At 36.8% G+C, this 26205-nt stretch overlaps 1 protein-coding gene across 1 annotated transcript; it reads right to left on the bottom strand.

Annotated features, from left to right (window-relative positions):
* Positions 1-1552: 1552 nt before the first annotated feature.
* Positions 1553-26054, bottom strand: LOC309510529 (uncharacterized protein). The gene is made up of 11 exons (XM_082185345.1): positions 25539-26054; positions 25118-25435; positions 24726-25029; positions 6007-6173; positions 5613-5918; positions 5164-5262; positions 5012-5039; positions 4869-4906; positions 4663-4703; positions 2943-3001; positions 1553-2833 (listed from the first exon to the last, which is right to left on the bottom strand). The coding sequence occupies exons 1-10, from the start codon at positions 25591-25593 to the stop codon at positions 2945-2947; spliced, it is 1413 nt and encodes a 470-aa protein (XP_082041471.1). The 5' UTR covers positions 25594-26054; the 3' UTR covers positions 1553-2833; positions 2943-2944.
* Between the last annotated feature and the right edge of the window lie 151 nt (positions 26055-26205).

Here is a 26205-nt window from a genome sequence, read left to right as displayed (position 1 = left end):
GCCAATGCAGTAGTACAAACCTGAATCATCCTTTGTTACATCTCTTAAAATAATAACGCAAGTTTTATCATCATGTTGAGGTAAATCGGTCTGAGAGCCAGACCTCACCGGTGTGAGTTTACCAGTCCGTAGGTTCAGCTTTTGCCATGTTACAGTACTATAGCAGTAAGAAACTCTATTCTCAAATGTACATCTTAATTGTACAGTGTCACCAACTGAGACGTGTGTGAGGTCCGGTGACTGAGCCAGGAGGAATGAGTAAGTAGCTGAAAACGAGAGAGTAAAAGCAAGTTTAAAACGAATATTCAACATGATGAGATATTAATGAGCTGAGATAAATGTGATGACATTCTGAACTTGCATAAAATACTTACTTTGTAAAGCTGAAATGCAAAAACATAAAATCCCACAGCACATCCAGGTACTCATGTTAACGGGTTCAAGGCTCTGATGCACCTTTAACAGTCACAATCTTAATGCCAAAAGATGCCAGATACCTTTTTACTCGCAAAAAGGTTAAAAATAACCCCTCACAGTGGGTGGAACTTCCTAGCATTTAGAAAAGCAGTTGCAAAGCATACACTGATATACTAGATCTCTTTATGTTGCAAATTACACTCTTATAACGTATAAGGTAACTTATTATACAGGTAATAATGCTTTAATCAAATAAGCTGCAAAGTAACACTTATACTGTGCGTGTGTACCTAATGAAAAACAAGCAGTCTATTTCAACGTACAGTATCATCTACAATTATTGGATTAGTTTTATCAGGATTAGTTAGTATTTGTTTCTCTGTGTAGCAATCAATGCAAGCTGAGAATTTGTTCTTGTCTGTCAACTACTCTTTTTGACAGTCTGCTGTCACAAGTTTTTTATCTAACTACATGGTGTGAGATGAAAAGAGCAGTATGGTGTAAGAACGCCCACACCTTCGCTCACAAGCTGACAATACCGTTTCTCTACACTGCACTTCAGATAGCTATACATATGTGGAATGTCACGCTAGAAAATATACCGAATGAATTATGTAACGTCATGTTAAAATATTCAATTCACATGACTTTCTTTCTTCAGTGGAATGTTTTTGGCCAATTCAATGCTGTTATTGACCTCATATGGATAAAACAGTTGAAATATTCGAAATATCTTCTTTCGTGTTGCACAGCAGAAAGTCAGTCATTCAGAATGGCATGAGAGAAAGAGTAAACGATGTTTGGGTGCCCTTACAAAAAAGTTTATTCAAGTGTGCTATTAGACCTATTCTTGAACTCAACTCAATCTGCATGTACAGATATTCATACAACAAAATATTCTGGGGGCCATGACATTTTTGTGAAAATGATCCAAAAATACTGGCGCTGGCTAGCAAAAAAAAAAAAAAAATGCTGGTGGGGAAAGAGTTAAAAATACAGTTGAAGGTACATTTCAAGTGTAAAAATGAATACCTAAAAAAGAACAGTAGTATACTTATAGTTAACTGTATTATTTTTGCACTTTAAGTGTGATATAAACCTATAAGTTCACTTGATAGTATGGTTGCAGTCCAATGAAAAACTATTTGTAAACTTGTACTCAAAGTTTACTGTTACACTTAAAGGATACTTTATACACTAAAAAGTGGGCCAATTTAGTTCCAAGTAGTATTAAAATAGTACACATACAAGTATACTACTAGTACATATTACATGAAGTATGCTTAATTAAATTTCAAATATATTTTATGAACTTGAACTTGAAGTATACCTATTTTTTTGTAAGGGTGCACTATCCCCTTAAGCTTGACATTTTACCAAGTAAAATGGACAAAATAAAAGTATACTCCTTTAATAGTGTGAAATCAGAAATACAAAAATGTAATGTAATTTCTTAATTCAGAGTTTGCATTATACGATCTGTAAATCTGCATAAAACAAAAGAGGAACACAAATGTTGCTGATGTGATATTCACAACTTTGCTCTCTAATCTGTTGTCATTAAGTATTACATTCAAAAATATATTCACAGTGATTTAATACAGATTTGCAGTCTAATTTGATTTATCCTCAGACCAAGTTAATATGGTAATTTAGGTCATGTATGACAAATGAGAACATTATGTATCAATACAAAGGTGTAAGGTCCAACATAAACAGTTTCAAATCAAGGCTTAAGTAATGTCAGTGGAGTTTCTGCAAAAATGGACAGTACAAGCGGGTGTGCAGTTCATCTCATCTAACATCCTGTTATGCTGCTTATGTCTAACCACAAGCACTTAAATGAGAGTATGAAGGCTACAACAAGAGGACATACATTGTCTTTTTACATGCACTGTGGTTTTTCAACCCATCACAGGAAAATATGCATACGTTATGAACACAATCTCTCAGGCTCATGTTTTACTTTACAAAAAAAGCTATAGAATTACAAAAGACTATAGAATTGGTGCCACTCTCCTAATTTTCATGTCCTTATTTGTAATAGCAGGATGCTATTAAGGTTGTATTTTAAATCAGCCTATTTTCCTTTAGGACAAATATAACTTGCCTAAAATTTCACATCATATGAACTACTCTGGAAAATGGGCTAGAAAGTGTGATGGTCTACAAAGAGCCATGGTTTAACCCAATTTTAAGAGGACAGATTTTTATTAGAGAAAAAAAAGTTGAACAAAAACAAACTTAAAATAACATATACAGGAAAACCTACATTTCCTAACTAATAAATATTCATGATTATAAAACAAGAACAGGTCATCTTATTGTATTAAGACAATATGTTTAATTTTCTAACTTTTATTTCAGTCATTTTTAACATAGGCTACTCCAACATGTCTTTCTCCACTATAGTACCCTATAAAAAAAAAAGAAAGAAAGAAAGAAAATCTCAAAGCCACATGAGAATGATCCTTACAAGGGTTACTATTTGCTGTTGCACACTATTCATATAAAATTTGATTTACCTTTATTCTTTTGATGGACTCGTGTCCTGTCCGTGACTGATGAGATCCCCAGAGAAACACTGGACAAAATGTTAAGATCATAAAATATAGTTATTTAAAGTTAGTACAAATTTTGTTTGGTAAAAAGTTTGCAAAAGCATAGTTTTGTAAGTAAAATATTTTGCTGTTCAAGGTTACGTGGTTTACTGGTAAAAAAACACAAAATAAACCCTACGTACAAAAAGGAGTAGAAATTAGTGAAGACACTAAAAAGACTTCATAAAGTTCCATCACAACCTTTCTTTCTTATTGATTCAAGTTTATTGGTCATTAAACATACATTTTTAACTGCTCAATGCCACAATTGATCAGTCGAAATCAAATGATCTGAGTCATGTAATACATTACAAAAAAAAAATACAAAAAAAAAATTAATTTTTAAAGAATCTGCACACAGCTATTTTCCATTCCACGACATAGTGACCACATCTACCAAGCTCCAATAAAACTTTTACCAATATAACAAATAAGTGCACACACATAGGGCCCTATCTTGCACCCAGTGCAATTGACTTTGTACACCGACGCATGTATCATTCCTATTTTGCACCCGCGCACAGCGGACTTTTCCCTCCACAGACACACGTCGGTAGACTAGCAAATGAACTTTCGCTCCCGGGGGCGGTTCAGCGCAAAGAGGAGGCGTGTTCCGGCGCAAACGTTCCCTGATGCTATTTTACAGGTTTAGAAAACAATTCCGCCACTAACCAAAAAAAACTAGTTTAAAGTCAGTGGCGCGTTGCGCGTGTTATTCATATGCTATTTTAAGGGCGCATGCTTGGCCATAATCAATATAGCGTGTGCACAACGCGCATACACTTTAATTCTCTCATCTACACAGATGGTAGATGCAGGTTTCATTTTTGCAAATCATACATTATTACAATAGATAGATAGATAGATAGATAGATAGATAGATAGATAGATAGATAGATAGATAGATAGATAGATAGATAGATAGATAGATAGATAGATAGATAGATAGATAGAATTTGGGTGTGTTTCTCCATCCCCAATGTCACTTCTCTGTGTTTTACGGCCGTGACGAGAACGTCGGTCTCCTCGGCTGTGAACCGCTGCTGGCGCGCGCCTGGCAAATCCGCCGTTATAATAGGAATTCGCTATAGAACAAGCGTGCCTGCTCTTAAAGGGAATGTGAGATGACGCTCTGATTGGTTTATTTCACGTTACGCCCAAACCACACCTATGAATAATGAAGCTACTTCAGACCAACCCATTTTAGATTCGCGTCGGGGCAAGAGTCATTTATCCCGCCGGTATAATAGCAACAGCGCCCAAGACCCGCCCACAAAGTTACTTGCGTTTTGCGCTTGATACTTTCGTTTCAGATCGTTAAAATAGGGCCCATAATGTCAAAGGAGTTACAGGCAAAAACTATTTTGATCAAATTTCAAAAACCACTTATATAAAAAAAAAAACATTTAATATTAATTTAATATTATCGCAAGCCTTGTTCATATTGTAGAATACATATAGAATTGTCTGTTGATTTTTTTTAAAAAGTGCATTTATGCAACATGAACCTGTTCTCATGTTATAGTCTCATGTAAATAGCACACATTGAATAGTTGTTTTGAAACAGCAAAAACAGTCATTTTCTTCAGAAGACACACATGCAGTAAAAAGTTTAGTTCAGTCTTCACAATTTTCTGTCTCTTACCATAACAGATGAACTCTCTTCTCTCAGTGTGTTCTGTTTGCCTGTTAAAGGGTAAATAATTTTTTTGTGATAAACAAAAATAAAACATTTTGTGTTTGCAGGTTTTTTTGTCTTGACTCTTATTACTTTACAGCTATTATTGCATATATTATATATTAGAATACAGCATACCACATTATAGTTGTAGGTTGGAAAGGAAACATTACCATATGAAATTTTCCGGTGGGCATCTTTTCTTGTGAGCCTAAAATAATAATAAAAATAAAGATAAAAAAAACGTTAGGTTGCTTCAATTACATTCATAAAATAGACTTTTTGAAGTTTATAGGGTAGAAGTTGAAATACTGACCCTCTGTTTTTTTTGTTCGCCAACATATCTGAGAATTTAATGGAAAGAAATTACGAATATATTATAAAAAAATATGCCACAATGTCTCATATATCGAACTATTTAGGACATATATTTAAACATCCTCTAAATCAGAAGCACCAAATTCTCACCTCGGTACAATCCTACAGACATAATGACTGTTAGAAGTATGGTAAGCAGCGCTGCCACGCAGCCGGTGTACAGAAGCCAGGAGTAGATTGGTTGGGTTCCTGAAATATAGCAATGAGCAGAGTAATTAAACTAGATATAGATATGCCTAGGTTAATTAATAACTAGAAGCAAAATGCAGTGGGCAGTGTTCTGTATCTACTGTAAACGGTTATCATCATTTGTTTACATTCAGTTTTTCACTTTTACTCGATTTCTCGAGTTTTCAGAGTTCCAATGCAACTTTCCTCTACAGTAATTATATTTAAAAAATCAACTTGAATAAAATCAATTTAGTCAGTTGACGTTTAAAATTTTTTTTTTTTTTTAAATGGCTGGACAATAATAGGTGTAGCCTGTTATTTTTCCTGATATGTTTCTCTGAGACTTTTATCATTTGGGCTATACGCACCGTATCTCTTCAGAGTTTTGGACATGTTCTTGCCATTATATTCAGCAATGCATTGGATTTCATCGGTTTCTGCCCACTCATCTACAGAAATAGAGAGATGAGCACGCGTGAATTCTGTGGCTGAATCAGTGGAGTTTGTCCAGGCGGATTCGGTCCATCCAACATGCTCTTCCTCTCCAATCCTCCAGAACACCTGCACTTGAAACGGGACAACTCGGGTCACCAGACACTGCAGCGGTACCGATGATGAGCCAGTTTCTGGTGGTGAGTATAAGATGGATAGTTCTGGTTCCACAACAGAGTGATCTACAACACATATCATCACGTCAGAATGTTATCTGTTATAGTGACCGTGACCCATAGAAAAGTTGATGAGATTTAACCCCAGATTTACCTGTTACGATCACCCTGCTTCCACTGCCGATAATAGCCATTGAGTTCTGCTGGCCAATGCAGTAGTACAAACCTGAATCATTCTGTGATACATTTGTTAAAGTAACAACGCAAGTTTTAACATCATGTTGAGGTAAATCGGACTGAGAGCCAGACCTCGCCGGTGTGAGTTTACCAGTCCGTAGGTTCAGCTTTTGCCATGTTACAGTACTATAGCAGTAAGAAACACTACGCTCAAATGTACATCTTAATTGTACAATGCCACCAACTGAGACGTGTGTGAGGTCCGGTGACTGAGCCAGGAGGAATGAGTAAGTAGCTGAAAACGAGAGAATACAAAAATTCTTAATCATTATGACTAGAATATCAAATTAAATTTACTCTTTAAAATTAATAAGGTGAGATACAAAACAGAATGTTCTCAACTGAAATTTCAGGCAAAAATGTCAAATAACTTACTGTGTGAAGCAAGCATGCAAAAACATGACAGTATCCAACAATGCGTCGAGGTGCTCATGTCTGCAGTTCCAAAGAGCTGAAAGAATGTTAGATGTATACCACTTTTAACTAGCCTAAATACGGCAATCTTACAATCAAATGCCACCCAGTTTGACGGAAAATTGCCTGCAAGGAGAAACAAAAGAAGAAAGAAAGAAGTCCTCAGTGGGTGGACCTTATAGCCTAGCCTATACATCACTTGTGCAAAAGATATGATTGTAGATGGAAAGACATTTTTAAATTGTCCATTAAAGTTTTCCCAGTGGTCTGCAGCCCTCAAAGGTGCGTGCTAAATAATCAGTCTAAATAATCTAATCTAACATAAACTAGTTTATGTTTTCTAACAATAAACTAGTTAGAAAACATGTTGCCAAGATAAAATAGCATTTTACTTTTTGCATTTACTTTGGTGTTTCAGGAAATAGGGCCATGGGACCATATCACTTTTCTTAGGCCTCCTAGAACCGAGCTTCTCAAACCTGTTGAGGACCCCCACCATTGCACATATTGGAAGTCTCCCTTATCAGACACACCCAAGTAAAGCTGATGAGTTGAATTAGGTGTGTTAGATGAGATAGACAAACAAAATGTGTAGGTGGGGGGTCCTCAGGACAGGTTTGAGAAGCACTGTCCTAGAATGACTGCTTAATGCAGTTCTCGGTCACTAACTTGGAAATAAACTTAGTCAATGTGTCAGTCCGCAGAGGCCTGTCACTATTCGTTCCTGATGTTTTAGATGCCAATACATGAGGCCAAAAAGGAAGTTGTGCAGATGTGGTATTGCTAACATAGACACATAGACAAGAGCTCAGGTTGGATTTCTTGCAACTATTGCATATTAGTGTGGCTTAGTCTGTATTGCTCAAATCTACAGATTACTATCCTGAAAGGTCAACAGAATGAGCAGGTGTTCTTTTTGTCGGTTGACTCTACTGTGTCTGACAGTCCGCTGTTATTCTGGATGCTGTTACTTGTTTTGATCTAACCTCACGGGTTTGAGATGAAAAGAGCAGTATGGTGAGAGAACAACGCCCACGCCTTCGCTCGCAAACTGAGTCTAAAACATTCCCCCACGCTGCACTTCAAATACCTGTCATATGTGCAACGTCATGTTAAAATCCCGTTCTATAAATATAAAATATTTTTCTTTACATAGAAAAAAATCATTAAATTATACTAAAACAAATCATTTTATTATGCCTGTGTCCTGAGTATTAAGAGTTTTGTGATATGAAATAAAAAAAACATTTGTCAGGGAGAAACTTTCTGAATGTTGATTTTATCAACGATAAGCGAATCACCAACATATACAGATTTTTACAAACCAGCTTGTAAAGTAATTTAAAGGGATAGTTCACTTTGAAATTAAATTTTGGTATGTTTTTGCTTACCTCAAGGGCATCCAAGATGTAGGTGTCTTTTTTTCCGCAGTAGTTTCAATTTTGATATTTTTAGGTCAAACCGTTCTTGTCTGTCAGTCATATAATGCAGGTCTATGGTCACTGTCTCAAAGAGCATGCACAGAGTCCAAATTAAAACAAATCATCGCCCAAACGAAACCGTAGCCAATGCGACATCTAGTGTATATATCTATACCCGCCCGCGCTCTCAGATCACTTGGACGTGGCTGTGTACAAGAGGTAAAAACGATATAAATACTGTTCGTTTTCTCACACAAACCGCTCGTTTCGTGTCTTGGGCCATCAATGTGTACTTACGATGGGGAATTGTTTAATTTGGACGATGGGGAATTTTTTAATTTGGACTCTGTGCATGCTCTTTGAGACAGTGACCATCGACCTGCATTATATGACTGACAGACAAGAACGGTTTGACCTAAAAATATCAAAATTGAAACTACTGCGGAAAAAAAGACACCTACATCTTGGATGCCCTTGAGGTAAGCTAAAACATACCAAAATTTAATTTCAAAGTGAACTATCCCTTTAAGTCTATAAATAAGTAAGTATACAAATAAAAAATGGATCCATATCACACTAGCCTATAATAATTCTGTGTCTATATTTATGGTCAAAAAAATATTATGGTTCATATCATAAGAATTTATAGGGATGGGAGTACATGTATTAAAGCTCCATTTTATTTGGGTAAATATTTTGTTTCAGTAAAATGTTTATATCAGTGTTGTTGTAATGCCATTGGGTCACTGTGAATGGACAGCTGTATGTGAAAGTAAGCAGGTTCAGTTTAGTCTGTTTCATGAGACCCTCGTGTAACATCCTGCTGTGTATTGCACCTCTTTACTTTGGTCTAACCACACGTGTTCAGATGACAGCAGAAAGGCTACAGCAGAAGGCCCACGCATTGTCTTGTTGGGATACAGTGTGGTTTTTCAACCCCTCACAAAAGTATAGCATACATATTCACAAAATCTCAAATATAAAATCTCAGATATCTTTTGATTAATAAGTGTTAACATTGTTTGTTTTAACAATTTTATTAATTTTTTTTGCTAAGAAAGAAAGAAAAAGTGAAATATGTTTAGGGGTTATTGTTGATTTTTTTTTCAGCCTGTTTCTTGACACTGCTTCACACACATCGGATAGTGCAGGCATTATTTTGATTCAGATCAAAATAGTTTATACTGTATGCTGTGACATTGTGTCCCAGAGGCTCATCAGGTCTGTAACTCCTCTCGTCTCTGTGAGGGACTGAAACATTAATTTCACACTGTAGTTTATCCCTGGAGGATCTGGGACTGTTTTGTTTACGACCACTTAAACTATTTGCTTTTTGGATTGTTTTTTATCATTGCATAAACAACTACTTCTTCAGCGCTCTGAAAATGTAGGTGTTTTTATATTTATTTATTTATTTATTTTGGCAACATATTTAATAACTTATTTAACAGTTTATTTACTAACTAAAACTGTTTAAATAAATTTTTTACCAATTCTGATATTATTCATTGCGTTATACATTTTATCTATAATCATTTAATTTAAAATATAGATACGTTTATTTTTATAGAACCCTTGTGTGTGTGTGTGTGTGTGTGTGTGAAAATTTTTTGAAAATGTAAAAAACAGAGAAAGTTTTCTGTGAGGGTAGTGTTTAGGTGTACAGGCAGAATATACAGTTATAGTACAAAATCATTATGTCTATGGAACCCCCACTGCTGTTCAAATACTTATATCACTGACAACAGTAGTCCGGCCAGGATATTGTCATTTAAAAGTGAAGTTGCAGCCCTCAACTGATGTTGATGTTGTCATGTTTTGTTTTGGCCTGAAGCTCCACCCTCCACCTATCTACTAATCACGAAGTCAGTAGTGTTTCGGCATCCGGGTTGCCAGCTCTGCTCTAGTTACCACAGCTGCAGCTACAAACGTGTCGGATAAAAAATGTCTAACGTTACGAAACCTAAAAGACCTCGTTATGAATCCGAAATACGCAAAACATCTCTCATGAAGCATAAACATAATTAAAGGGTAACTAAACCCTAAACCAACTTTTTTTAGTTAATGATCTGTAAGAATGGGGCTTTATTACTGCTGTTCATTGATTCAAGTAGTTCTTTTGACATTTGTGTTTAAAGTGTTTTAATTTTACAAAATATGGTGTAAAAACGTCTGAGTGCTGCCCTCTTCAGGTTGAACAGTGGCTACTGCAGTTGAATTTTCCTATTGGAAGTTGTGGTGCCCTCTGACGTCAGAGGGTACCAGCTAACCACGCCCTTACCTGCAGAGAGATACGTCAGAGATGCACGCCCCCTCTCCACTGGGCTCTGCCTACTTTTCCAGCATTTTTCAAATATTGCCAGTGGGTGGAGTCAGGCTCTGACCAGGGGTTTAGTTACCCTTTAACAGAATAAAAATTACTGTGTAGGACTCGTCACTTGCCATTGGAAGCTCCTTGTAGCAGCCTACGTTCCTACTGGATCCTGCAGCCTAACTGGCAACCTCGAGTCAGGGGGAGGGGGAGGGGATACACGGCTCTACAGTAATTTGAAAGTGATTGCAGTACCAGTTTTGGCCACAATCTTACATACGGTTCCTTTAAATAAATGCACGGAAATATAAAAAAAATCATTAAGCTGTAATTTTTGTGTATTCATAAAGTCAAAGGGTGTTCTAATACTGTTAATATATATAAATGTTGGGGGGGGGGGGTAGGTGGTGCTGCAGCTCCCCCTATAATATCCATAGCACCTGCCCAGCACCCCCAAGAACTATCTGTAATTTTTTATATTTATATTTTAATGTCATGTTTGAATATTCTTTTTCACGTTTTTAAAATAGGAATTCAATAATAATTAAAAATATATATATATTAGTCTAAAATAACATGAGGCCCAAACAGGTGATCTTTGGCCAATGGGCGCAGCGCCCGGCGAACCTTTGACCTTAACGCATTTCAGCTTGTTTTTGATAGTGAGTTTTAGCAAAGTAAAATACACCAAAATGGATCGTTTTTTGCCACCTAAACGTCCACGTTCTGAGTCACATCCTGAAACGAGAAACGAGAAACGAGACTGTGAAGGTGCAGACACAACACTCGTCGTCACAGAGCCCCAGGAACAAGAAAATCCTGGGGATGAACTTGAAGACGGAGGAGAATCGCCGGCGGCGGTTTCCATTGAGGATGCTAACGTTACGGTTTGTGCTGCAGGTGATATTAGCAACCATCCTCAAGAGGGCCCAAGAAGACCAGTCCTTCAAAAATACCCCACACGGCAATTTGGGAATCAGCAGAGAAGTTTTAACAAAAGTTGGATGGATCAGTATTCATGGCTGGAATACAGCGTTGTCAAAGATGCAGCATTTTGTTTTGCGTGTAGGCATTTTCTGAAACGAGGGCACGGATTTCATGTGGAGCCAACATTTACCAGCAGCAGCAACAGATTTAACAACTGGCGGAAAGCATCAGCATCTCTGAAGAGCCATCATGAGAGTATGGGGCACAAATTTGCTATGGAAGGATGGAATGAGTTCAAGCAAAAAGAGACAAGCGGATCTAAAATAGCAAACCTGCTTGATAAGGGACATTCTGCATTAGTTATGGAGAACAGAAAATACATGAAAGCTGTGGTGGAGAGCCTGCGCTTCACAGCCTGCCAGGGGATCACACAGCGAGGTCACAGAGAGGGTGAGGAGTCACACAACTTGGGAAACTTTCGTGAGCTGCTGCATGTTATTGCTAAGTTTGATCCAACAGTGGACAAGAAGTTAGCTACCAACCCATCAAACACTAAATACACTCACCATGATATTCAAAATGAGATATCTGCTGTAATGGCAGAAATGATAAGAAAGAAGATAAGTGATGAGGTAAGAGATACCGAGTGCTTTGCTGTTTCGGTGGATGAGAGTAAAGATATGAGTAAAAAGGAGCAGATTTCTGTTATCGTGCGGTATTTGCAGCCAGAGTCAGGGGAAGTGCATGAGGAGTTTTTGCATTTCACTGCCGCAGATGGATTGGATGCAGACTCTCTGCTAGCCAGCATCAAACACACACTCAGTCAGTGTAATATTGATATAAATCGCTGTGTTGGTCAATGCTACGATGGAGCATCTGTGATGTCAGGATGTAATAATGGTCTGCAGGAAAAACTCAGAAAGGAGGTGCCACAAGCCATCTATATACATTGCCATGCACACAAGCTGAATTTAGTTTTAGTGGACTGTGTACATAATGTCAGCGCTGCAGCAGAGTTTTTTGAGACACTACAAGTTTTTTTCTGGATCTGTGGTGCACGATCTATTCATGAGAAAACAAAAAGAGCTCGACTCGACAGCACAACCAGTGGAACTCAAGAGACTGTGCGATACTCGCTGGGCTTGCCATTATAATGCGATCTGCGCTGTCAAGAAAACTCTCCCCGCTATCCGAGTCACCCTGCGTGATGTCATCACTCAGTCACACACACATCGGAGGGCAGAGGCAAGAGCCATCAGTGCCATCATCGATGAGAAGTTTGTTTTGCATCTCATCATGTTTGAGGATTTATTTAGAACAACAAAGTTCATGTCAGATCAGCTACAGGCCCCCAATTTTGACCTCATTGCGGCAGAGGATTTGGCCCAGTCTGTACTTAATGCTCTATCAGAAAAGCGCACAGACACTAAGTGGAAAGAAATCCAACAACAAGCAGAGACTCTGTGTGCAAACACAGGCACAACACATTCTTCACGCGAGAAAAGGCAGACCCAGAAAACTCGACACCTGGAGGATTTTATTGTGGAGGCCCCGATAGAGAGAACATAGACAGACAATACTGATGACATGAAAACGCACTCTTTCTATCCAGTTATAGACAGGTTGATGGTGGAAATGAAACTGCGCTTTTCAACAGAGGCAAATGATGTACTGAGAGGTGTGCCAACTCTCAGCCCAAAACACACATCGTTTTTGGACAAACAACTTCTGCTGCCCATGGCCCAACACTATGGTGTCAGTGAGGAAAACCTGTCAGCAGAGCTCTACCAGGTGCGGCGGCTTCTACAAAGGAAGGAAGAACAGGGACATGCCATCCACAGCACACAGGAGTTCCTATCCTTAATGCGGCCATATAAAGATGCATTTATGGACCTGTACACTTTAATATGCATAGCCCTGACGCAGTTTTTCTTGCCTGGGCCGTGTAAAAAACTACCTGAGGAACAGCAGTGGAGACGCTAGGACCAGTAATCTGGCACTTTTGGCTATAAACACGGAGAGAACAAGGACCCTTGACTGCGATAACATCATTGATGCCTTCGCACTGAATCACAGCAACAGAAGTATTGTTTTGTTGTGAAGACATCTATGTTAAGTGCTTGATTTCCCCCTCTGTTGGCTGTTAAAAATGTAATTAATTTGGTGGTTGAAGCACAAATCTTGGCCCTTCATAGTTACATATATGATGCTCCAACAATAGGAACACTGCTGATTCATCATTAGACTAGTGTGTTGGTAACTGGCTGTGTGATTTCGTGATCTGAGCATTTTAGGCCGAAGCGTGTGTCTGTTACTGCTGTTTGCTGTTCCGTTGTATTCAGGGCTCGACTGTGACATAATTGTGTGAAATAATATTTTCAGAGGTTTACATTGGCAGGCTTATGTATGTTGTATCTATAGCCCTTGCGTTGAATACTTATATATATATATATATATATATATGCCTATAGTCGCGGAATGAATATAGTTAATGCGGGCGTGTACGCATGTGTATATTTATACCAAGGGTGGTCCAATGCGACTCCATAATGACACTATGACGCCGCAAAATTCAAAGCACCTTCTCTTAAGTGTTGAGCATCCCCATAGCACCTGCAACAGAAAATCTCTGGAGCCGCCACTGGGAGTCTGTGACGTCTTTGATTGTAAAACACCAGGTGACCGGCCTATCTTTTAATTGCTTGATGTTTTCTGAAACAAACTGCATATGCTAATACATAGCAACTACACAGAGAGGGAGGGGAGGGCCTGTGCCCCTGCCATGATGGAAACAATCTTCATTTTCAATTTAGCAAACGGAGAGCAAACATCTTGAATCAAATTCAAGGATCTACAGGTATGATTTTAACCAGTGACAAAAAGACCTCCTAATTTCACCGATGATAAGTTCACTTCAACACATGTTTAAACCTACCTTTAAAATACTTGAAAATGTAACGTCTTATTTCAAACAAAACAAACTATTATTCACTATTTTATGTTTTATTTTTCTATGCAAGTCAGTATTGTGGTGTCCGCATGATGACTCTATATCACTGATGTAATGGATTAAAATACTTATACTTGATCATTTAACATCTTATTTATTTTATTTTATATGTTTTGTTTATCTGAGTAAAACAGTATATTGTGGCGCCCACATGATGACCCTATATCACTGATGTATTAGATTAAAATGCTTATACTTGATAATTTAACATTTCAAATAATATGAACTATTATTCACTATTTTTATGTTTATTTATCTATGCAAGTCAGTATTTTGTTGTGTATTAGATTAAAATACTTATACTTGATCATTTAACATTTTAAATAATATGTACCATTATTCACTATTTTATGTTTATCTAAGTCAGTATTTCGTTGTGTATTAGATTAAAATACTTATACTTGATAATTTAACATCTTGTTTCATATAATCTCTATTGTTTATTTATGGACGTGACTGTGTAATCTGAAAACAATTCATTCTGACATATTTCTTCGGTGCCGAAAAATTCCACGATCGGCTATTTATACACTCCTCAGAGACTATCAGACAGACATTTGTATTCTTAACTCATATAATGTGGTGTTTAAAAGGTTAAAACTTACTTTTAGAAATAGTTATACTTAAATAAATTTCATCTTATTTCATATATCTGTTATTTTACATGTTTTTAATTTGTCAATGCTATTTCTTAATTTCATTCACCCTGTTTTTATTCTCTCCCACAGCCATTATGGACAAAACAGTGAAATCTGAAAAACAAATCCATGACAGATCTCTCCATGTTCATAATTTCACCAATCTGTGGACATTATCCACCAATAATAAAAACATCCCTGAAAAACATTCACTTCCTTGTCACACCAAGCAGCTTACAGTCATAAACACACATCCATAAACCCCCTGGAACCACACAGGGTCAAATTTCACATGGTCTCATAAAACCGCCATATAAGTGTCAGTATTTTGCTTGTCATGTTGTGTTTTGGCCTCTAGAGGTCCTCATGGTGCCCTCATGCCCAGCTTACTCAGCTTGTAATTAATGTTATTAGGTTCACATGTGTCTCGTTCTGCCGTGTATATTTAAGTGACTCTGTCTCATAGCTTCTTTGCTTAGCAATTCTGTTAGCAGTACAGTGGATAGAGGAAATAAGACCATTGAGGGTTATAATATGTTCAGATTCAACTTCATCATTAGTCAGTTTACAGAACAGTCATTCAAACAGCAGAGCCGATATTTTAATAGAAATACAACAAGCATTATATAGAATTCAAATGATGGGCATTGAAGTTATATTTTTGTGGGTGCCAGCACATATTGGAGTCATAGGAAATGAAATGGCAGACAAGGCTGCAAAGGGGTTGAAGGAAAGGTGGCAAAAACAATGGGAGGAAGAGAGGAAAGGACGGTGGTTTTACAAAATTCAGAGGAGAGTGGGAGAAATGAGATGTGCAGGAAGGAGAAGGAGAGAAGAGACAATTATATCGAGACTTAGATTTGGGCACACAGGGTTAAACAGTCATTTATTTAAAATAGGTAAACATAACACCGGCAGATGTGAATATTGTGAGCAACAGGAAACAGTAGAACATGTCATGATACATTGTAAAAAATATGAGGGAGAATAAGTTTTGATTTAGTAGAAATTCTTAGAAAAAACTCAAAAGATAAATGCTATGGAATTGTTTTTCATTATCTTAGAATAATAGATATGATTGAGAGGATTTGAGATTTAATTTAATTTTGTTTATTTTATTTATTATTATTATCATTTATTTATTTTTGTTTAGAATAAAGTAAATAATAGACATTCAGATCCACACTCCATACCAGTCGGTGGCAGTAATGCACCATTACGTTGTGTGCCAACCGCCAAAAAACTCAAGAAGAAGAAGAAGCAGCTTCTTTGCTTGGTGTTTATTTGTTCTGAAGCCAGTTGCCTGAGTAGGTGTTCGCTAACTCTGAGACTTTGTATTTTATTTTTCCTTATCAGTTTTATTTGTTTTGTGGACTTTCTCCTCTGGAGGTTTTGCTTTAAGATTTTTTGAATATTTTCTGGAATACCCTTTTTGGACTTATTTTGTTTGAGAACTACTTTTTGCTGTTTTTTGCTTCAGTTGTGGACTATTGCTTGAACTCTTATTAAAAGACTTTCTGCATCTCAAGTTCTCCATAGTGCGTCTTACTGTTGGGTTCATCATCCTCCAGTGGCTCAAAGTTTGAGAGTCTGACTCTCACACTGGAGACCTGAGTTCAAGTCCTGGTTCTGACAATAAGGACATCATGTCATAAATCAGGGTAATGAATCGTTTTTGACAGTCTAACCCTCATATCAACTACTTCTGGATTTTGTTTTTGAGGTGTAATAGAATAGGCTTTCATGCTTGATTGTTCAAAAAACAATACAGTTCCTGTTTCGATGAAGCCCTTCCTCCCGAAATACAAAATGTGCTGTGATTGGTTAGCTGCCCCAGTGTGCTGTGATTGGCACCGCTTAGCGTGTCTTCGGGAAATGTCATGCCCCTTCATAACATCAAGTTCTGCTCTGGTGTAAATATTAAAGGGTTAGTTCACCCAAAAATGAAAATGATGTCATTAATGACTCACCCTCATGTCGTTCCAAGCACGTAAGACCTCCGTTCATCTTCGGAACACAGTTTAAGATATTTTAACGGAACCGTCTCCCTCAGACTGTAAACGAAGCTCGGGCGCACCAGATAACACGTCAGCAGCGTCTTACGTCAGCAGACAGTAACAGACCCGGAAGAGAATACAATGCTGAATAAAGTCGTAGTTTTTGTTATTTTTGGACCAAAATGTATTTTCGATGCTTCAAAAAATTCTAACGGTTCGTTACACTGATGTCACATGGACTACTTTGATGATGTCGTTATTACCTTTCTGGACATGGACAGTATACCGTACACATTTTCAATGGAGGGACAGAAAGCTCTCGGACTAAATCTAAAATATCTTAAACTGTGTTCCGAAGATGAACGGAGGTCTTACGGGCTTGGAACGACATGAGGGTGAGTCATTAATGACATCATTTTCATTTTTGGGTGAACTAACCCTTTAAGGATGGCAAACAGCCTTACAAAAGCGAGAGCTTACAAAAGCTACAGTAAACACTATATCAACACTAATGTTGGCTATAGCAAGCGAGCGGAGCCAAACAGCTTTGCCCTTTGTTTACATTGTAGGAACAACATAAAACTTATAATTGGAACTGTTAATAGAGAACGCAACTACAAATAATAAGACATACTTACAAGTTGTGATCCACAAACAACAGGTTGTCCCAACAAAGTAGGAACTGCTCCGTTTCAGTTGAAGCTTTTGTGCGTAGCCTGCATTGTACTCTCTTAGGTTCTGGAAGCTGTCCTCCGTAAAATGTGCGGCACACAGATAAACGTTGGGGTTACAATGTTCAGGAACAGTGTTTAAAATAAATTTTAATCACTCTAAGTTCGTCAGCCTTAGGAAGGTCAAACAAATGAGTTTTGGAAAAGGGGTTGAAAAAACAGTGTCTCACATAGCAGCAGCTCAACCAGGCCTCGCACTTTTTTTTCTTTTTTTTTGTTGTTGCTTATTCCGTGGGCGGGGATTATTTGAATGAGTAACATTATAAATCCTGGAGAAAAATACATAGTCCTAAAGAGTCATTCGTTGTAGTTCTACCAGGGAGACTCGGGAGATAGAACAATGTAAACAAAGCATTAATTTATTGACATTATTTTTTATAAAGTTCTTTGGCGTAGGCCCCGTCCGTATAGTGCATAATCCAGTGGTAGCGGATCTGCATTTCCTGCCTGAAGAAGGATGGAGGTAATTGTTTGCGTCAGCGTCTGCGAACTCAAACATGTGTAAGTACCGATCTTTTATACCGCAAGTATTAGGACATGATTTGATAGATGTGAAGGTAATAAGTGACGTAGTAATTGAGTCTTCCTGGCAGAACTTATGCTAAAGCTTCATTTCTTGGAAAGTGAATTCTGTGAAATATCTCCCTTTGGAGTGGACTTTGAGCTTTGCAACCTTGCAGATCTTTGTTATGCTCAAACAGGAACATTACACACTACGAACTAAAGATGAAAAAGTGAAAACGCATAATAGGACTCCTCTAAGTGCACACCGATTGTGTGATGCAATAATTTGTAATGAGGATTTGCATGTTATTACATTTTGTTTTATTTTGCTGATAACTCACACTCACTGTACTGTTTGCTTGTTGCATTTCTTGTCAAAAGTAACTTCTGCAGTACTTTAGAAGAGAACACCATAAGCTATGCTGATTTTCCTGCCGAGGCCAAGGTTCAAGAGTCACGGTTCGCTACTGAAGAGTCATTCAGTACAGCCAGGTATGGCAATTAATTTGGGATTGAGGAGTAATAGCAAGTTGTCATGAGAATGTCAGAAAGTCTCAGATTCGTTGATCTTACTTTTAGAGATTATGAGTAATGTTGTTCAGTGAAGTGTAATTCCTTCAAGCTTTGGCAAACTTCAAATATATCATGTGTTTGAATGATGCAGATTTAACTGCAAAATACAAAACAAGTTTTTCTAAACCATATGCTTTGAACAGAGTGAAATATAAGTCGTTATTCACTGAAAATCTTTAGCTCTCAAATATACAGTAACTTGTGCACATGCATATTCAAAAGAGGTTCCTCAAGAAACTTTGCACCAAAATAAAAGTTCCTAACAAAGGAGTCAAAGGCAGAGGGCAATTTCTGTTCCTAATACATCAAAATGTATTTCCAGCTTTTAATAAGTAAAAATATCTTTATTTGGAACCAAGAGGATACATAAATCAAACAATAATACAGATTATTGTTATAATTTTGACTTAACAACAACTCTACATTAAGGATGTAAATTTCAATATAATTAACTTTCATTTCAATGATTGTCAAGTCAAGTCAAGTTTATTTGTATAGCGCTTTTCACAATACAGATTGTATCAAAGCAGCTTCACAGTATTACATTTAAATAATACAACAAAGTTTGTTTCAAGAGGAATTTATTGATTGATAAAATTAAATTAAATATCCCCAAAATATCCCCAACTGAGCAAGCAAAAGGCAACAGTGGCAAGGAACCGAAAAACTCCATCAAGTGACCTAATGGTGTCCTAAAACTCCATCAGGTTACCTAATGGAGAAAAAAAACCTTGGGAGAACCCAGGCTCAGTCGGGGGCCAGTTCTCCTCTGGCATTTATGAGCTAGAGGCCGGATTGTAGTTTGAACTGTAGGATTATATGAATGCCTGGCTGAAGAGATGCGACTTTAATCTAGTTTTAAACTGGGAGAGCGAGTCTGAGCAACGAACAGTATCAGGAAGACTATTCCAGAGTTTTGGAGCCAAATGTGAAAATGCTCTCCCTCCTTTGGTGGTTCTGAATATCCTAGGTATGACCAAAAGCCTTGAATTTAGTGATCTTAAAGAGCGCGATGGATTATAGGGCGATAGAAGATCCGTTAAATAGACTGGAGCTAAGCCGTTTAGGGCTTTATAAGTCAGTAGCAATACCTTGTAATTAATACGGAACTTTATAGGTAACCAATGCAGTGATGATAAAATCGGTGTTATATGATCATATTTTCTTGATCTCGTAAGAACTCTAGCGGCGGCATTTTGGACTAACTGTAGCTTGTTTATTGAGGATGCAGGACAACCAGCTAATAAGGCATTACAGTAATCCAGTCTCGAGGTCATGAATGCATGAACTAGATTGTGTGGCATCAGGGGCGTAGCAGCCTTTATAAAAGTGGGGGGGACAAAAGCTGTATGGTGATGATACCCCCTATGTTTGGTGGACCTCTGTCCTTCTAGGGGGGTTCGGGGGCATGCTCCCCCGGAAGATTTTTTTTTTGCATTTTAAGGTTAAATGCATCAATCTGCTGCACTTTGAGAGCTCAAAATTAAGAGCTTTAACCGGATTCAACCCATGAACTATGCACATTGAACAAAGAAAAAGCATTGACTTGTACCTAAAGAGGGCTCAAACATCTTTTTAGTTATGATAGCCTATAGACTATCAGTCTACATTACATTATCACTGGTGTTTTAGAATGCCAAACAGTTATTAGGAATAATTATACAAATCATTATTATATTATTATATGACGTAAAATCATAGCCTATAAATGTCTATACTTTATAAATGAAAATGAATATTTCAAAAGTATATTTTATATTACACTATAGTATAGGGAAATTACAATACTTTTGTCCTAATTTCTTCACTTGCAAGAAATAAACCCTTGAGTGTTTTTTAACGCCAGATCACCAGCTGATCGGTGAGCAAAGTGCGCACTTTTCTCTATATCACGCAGCACAAACAGACTGGCTAATTAGTTAAAGTCTTGTTCTGTTTTAGAAAGGAACAAACAACAAAGCCATATCACGGTTTAAATTTTAGTTTGTTGGCAAAATATAACGCTAGAGACCTTTATGTTAGGCTATAAATTTGACATCTCAAATGTGTTGGGAAAATGGAGAAGAGCGAGTTCGGCAAAAGGCGGATTCGAACTCGGGTCGAACGCGTCAAAAGCTGCTTTCAAGCACCTCACGATCTCATTGTCATCATCAGACAGCCAAAAAACTGATCATGATGCTTTTTTTGTGTGCAAATAAATTATTGTTAACATAATGTGTTTGTGTGTTTGTAAAAAGGATGTAATCGTCCTCTGCTTTTTTTCTGGGGTGCATTTTACTCCAGACGGCCAAACAGCAAAGGGACTAAACGAACGAAAATTCGCAAGAGCAACAAGAGATTTGAAGCTCATGCAGACACACCCAAGAGATGATTCGCGCTGTGATTGGCTGAATGTTAGTTCACTCAAGTCTAAGTAACAAATCAGAGAACACGGGCGGAAATATTGACGCTGGGTCAAAATAAATGCGGGGGACAGAATCCCGTGTTTCTAAAAGTGCGGGGGACGTGTCCCCCCCGTCCCCCCCGGTTGCTACGCCCCTGTGTGGCATACACCAACATTCCTTTGCATTCCTTTCATTAACACTGATCTCCATGATGCCCTGAAAAAAAGAACAGATTATCTGAATAAATAAATTGTTGTGATAACACTTGTCTGCCTGTTATGTTTTTCTTCACAGTTTTAAGAAATGGCTATGTGTAAGTTTAGGGGTAGGAGGATTAGCGGCTCAAAATATATTTTGAATGCTATATTGTTACTAAAATTGTCATTTCCCTACACATCTCTGTCCATTACGTTTTATTCTATATATATTCTGTATAAAATGGGTATGTTTAGGTTAGGGTCAAGGGGAATTATACAGAAATCTTTATGAAATGAAAGATTTGTAAATATTTAACGTTTTGTAGCTGTAAAACGAATGTTACAGATACGTCCTTATTATACATTTCAGCATCTATCCAAACGTACAAAAAAGTATGTTTTGTGTCTTTGAAAATTACATATTAATATCTACGTATTAACAATGAGACCAGGCTGCAAGTCTACAGTCAAAAAGTACATACAAATAGAAAATACATACATTTTCTTTTTACCTTTATTTTTTTCTTGTTGGACTTAAATTCTGTCCAAAATTCATGGGATCCACTGGATAAAACTAGACAAAAAAAAAAGAAGTTTAATATATCCACACCAAAACTACTGTATTCTTAACTGTACTTGACAAATCATTTTGACTCTTCAGGTTAAACGTATATAAAGTATTTTTTTTAAGATTTTTTTTTAAATGTTACGTTTTCACAAATTCACCAACAACCATTCAAATGGAATAATTAACGAACAATAATAATATCTGTATATATAAATATCAGTCTATAATGATTAGATTATACCATGCTTACCATTACAGATGAAATGTCTGCAGTCGCTTCACTCTGTTTACCTGTTAAGGGTAAATACAATATATTTAATAAAAAGATACATTCAATGCAATTGTGTGTTATGATGAAGCCACTGGCAGATTTAATACATGACTACATGTTTATAACATATGCACTGAATTGCATACAGTACAGTTTACAGTAGAATACTTTTTGAGTGGTAGGCACACAAACTTTAGAAAAAACGTGTTTATGGCTCTCAGACTGGTATATTCCATGCAATTGTGTTTATAGAAAAAAAATGAGATACATTTAAGTTTCAACATTGTTGTTCAAATATTCCTCTTTAAAAGAATAAGTATCAGCTGTATGCAAAGTGACCCACATTTGATTTTTGATGACTGAAAAAGTGGACAATTTACCAATTTACTCATGGAGCTGCATTAAGATCTCCATCGAACCATATAGGGCCTTTATAATGAAGATACCAAAATAAATATTTCTTAAAAACCAAAATCTAAAAGGATATTAAGATATATTTAATACCTCTTGAGTTAGACTCATGCAAGCTTGGAGCAAAAAAAATACAAGCCTGTATTTAGCCTGTATCAAGCCTGTATCTATTTTTACCAGCCTGTAACTTGGCTCCAAATCTCAGGTGAAAATTGTCATTTTAACCCCCCCTCTACAAAATAGTGGATTACTCAGTAAATATACATCCATGACATTTAATATTTTGGCTTTCATCACTATTTATGTTTGTCTTTAGAAAAAATATTAACAAAATCAAAATTTTGAGCCGGGGAAGTTTCCGAAATTTGGTTGATTCGAGATGGACTGAACCTTTAACTAGTTAACATGATCTAAGAATGAACAATACTTTTACAGCATTTATTAATCTATAGTTAATGTGAATTTCAACATTGAACTAACATGAACAAACATTGAACAACTGTATTTTAACATTAACAAAGACTAATAAATACTGTAACAAATGTATTGCTCGTTTTTAGTTCATGTTAATTAATACATTAACTAACTTATTGTAAAGTGTTACCAATCATTTGTAAGTAACCCAGGGTTTTTTTTCAGTTATTTAAGTTTTTTCACATTTATGTTTTTTATAATTTTTCTTCTTCTGAGAATTATGTACTTTTACCGCAGATTACATACAGACTAGATAAAAACATATGAATATTGGTAATAATTTCCTCAGATGTGCTGATTTAAGTATGTTAGTTAGTTATAATATTTGTAAATTATTAATTTGTTAAAAAAAATAAAACGGGTATCCAGATTGATTTAAATCTTTACCTTGGCATAAACAAATAGAGAAGATCACAGCCATAGCCAGGAATGCTGCCCCAAAGCCACAGTACAGAGGCCAGAAGGATTGAGTCCTTTGAAACAGTCCTGAAAGATTAACCATCACAATTATATTCATAATTAATATTTATCATGTAATGTTCTATAGTGGAGACCGAGGTTCAATTCTTTGGAATTCTTTATATCGACCTATGTATCTTGCTTGAATTTATGAAAATGTATTATTTTGTTCACATAATAGAGATAAAATTTGAATTTGTAGAACAGAATTATTAAACTTATTCTTTTATTCTTTTAATGACTCTCTGTGGTCATTAAAAATCCCATGGCACTTCTCGTAAAGAGTAGGGGTGGTGTAACCCCGGTGTCCTGGCCACATTCCACCCATTGGCCCTTACCAATCATGGCCTCCTAATAATCCCCTTACATTGAATTGGCTCTATCACTCTCTCTCCTCTCCACCTATAGCTGGTGTGTGGTGAGCGCACTGGCGGCCTTGTACTGTGGCTGCCGTCGCATCATCCAAGTGGATGCTGCACACTGGTGGTGGTTGAGGAGAGATCCCCTGATATGATTGTAAAGCGCTTTGGGTGTACAGTAGTACATATGAAAAGCGCTATATAAATGCCTCATTCATTCATTCATTCATTCATTCTTCTTATTCTAATATTCTAAGAATTAGAAGAATTCTAAGGGCTATTCTAATCATTTTTAATCACTTCATCAAGGTTTTGATATATGTTAACACACACAAAACCACTGCCAAAGAAAATAGAAAAAAAAAAAAACATTTGTGTAAATGACCTCTTGATAGTCAACCTTTGGTCACACTTTATTTTTAAGGTGTCCTTGTTACAGTGCAATTATACAATTAAGTACTAAGTTATTAACTATATGGTTAGGGTTAAGGTTTGGATTGTGGTTAGTTGCATGTAACTATGCATAATTGACTACTATTACTGTAGTATCTACATGTTAAATGTATTACAGGGACACTGTAAATAAAGTGTTACCCAACCTTTTAGTGTGACTAATCTAGTCTCCGATTTATTAAAAAACAGAGAATAAAATGGGGAAATATCACGTAATGTTTGTCCTGATGTTTCTCTGAGACTTTTATCATTTATACTCACTGTATCGCTTCAGAGTTTTGGACATGTTCTTGCCATTATCATCATTTGTTTACATTCATTTTTTCACTTTTACTCGATTTCTCAAGTTTTCAGAGTTCCAATACAACTTTCTTCTACAGTAATTACATTTAAAAAATCAACTTGATTAAAATCTATTTAGTCAGTTGACATTTTTAAACTTAAAAAAAAAAATGGCTGGACAATAATAAGTGTAGACCTGTTATTTTTCCTGATGTTTCTCTGAGACTTTTATCATTTGGGCTATACGCACCGTATCTCTTCAGAGTTTTGGACATGTTCTTGCCATTATATTCAGCAAAGCATTGGATTTCATCGGTTTCTGTCCACTCATCTACAGAAATAGAGAGATGAGCACGCGTGAATTCTGTGGCTGAATCAGTGGAGTTTGTCCAGGCGGATTCGGTCCATCCAACATGCTCTTTCTCTCCAATCCTCCAGAACACCTGCACTTGAGACGGGACAACTCGGGTCACCAGACACTGCAGCGGTACCGATGATGAGCCAGTTTCTGGTGGTGAGTATAAGATGGATAGTTCTGGTTCCACAACAGAGTGATCTACAACACATATCATCACGTCAGAATGTTATCTGTTATAGTGACCGTGACCCATAGAAAAGTTGATGAGATTTAACCCCAGATTTACCTGTTACGATCACCCTGCTTCCACTGCCGATAATAGTCATTGAGTTCTGCTGGCCAATGCAGTAGTACAAACCTGAATCATTCTTTGTTACATCTTTTAAAGTAACAACGCAAGTTTTATCATCATGTTGAAGTAAATCGGACTGAGAGCCAGACCTCACCGGTGTGAGTTTACCAGTCCGTAGGTTCAGCTTTTGCCATGTTACAGCAGTATAGCAGTAAGAAACACTACGCTCAAATGTACATCTTAATTGTACAGTGTCACCAACTGAGACGTGTGTGAGGTCCGGTGACTGAGCCAGGAGGAATGAGTAAGTAGCTGAAAACGAGAGAGTAAAAGCAAGTTTAAAACGAATATTCAACATGATGAAATATTAATGAGATAAATGTGATGACATTCTTAACTTGCATAAAATACTTACTTTGTAAAGCTGAAATGCAAAAACATAAAATCCCACAGCACATCCAGGTACTCATGTTAACGGGTTCAGGGCTCTGATGCACCTTTAACAGTCACAGTCTTAATGCCAAAAGATGCCAGATACCTTTTTACTTGCAAAAAGGTTAAAAATAACCCCTCACAGTGGGTGGACCTTCATAGCATTTAAAAAAGCAGTTGCAAAGCATACACTGATATACTAGATCTCTTTATGTTGCAAATTACACTCTTATAACGTATAAGGTAACTTATTATACAAGTAATAATGCTTTAATCAAATAAGCTGCAAAGTAACACTTATACTGTGTGTGTGTACCTAATGAAAAACAAGCAGTCTATTTCAACGTACAGTATCATCTACAATTATTGGATTAGTTTTATCAGGATTAGTTAGTATTTGTTTCTCTGTGTAGCAATCAATGCAAGCTGAGAATTTGTTCTTGTCTGTCAACTACTCTTTTTGACAGTCTGCTGTCACAAGTTTTTTATCTAACTACATGGTGTGAGATGAAAAGAGCAGTATGGTGTAAGAACGCCCACACCTTCGCTCACAAGCTGACAATACCGTTTCTCTACACTGCACTTCAGATAGCTATACATATGTGGAATGTCACGCTAGAAAATATACCGAATGAATTATGTAACGTCAT

This window comes from Leuciscus leuciscus (genome assembly GCF_965113295.1).
Source record: "Leuciscus leuciscus genome assembly, chromosome: 12".
NCBI classification, from domain to species: Eukaryota; Metazoa; Chordata; class Actinopteri; order Cypriniformes; family Leuciscidae; genus Leuciscus; species Leuciscus leuciscus.
The sequence above is the reverse complement of the archived record's forward strand: the minus strand, read 5'-3'. Positions and strand labels throughout refer to the sequence as shown.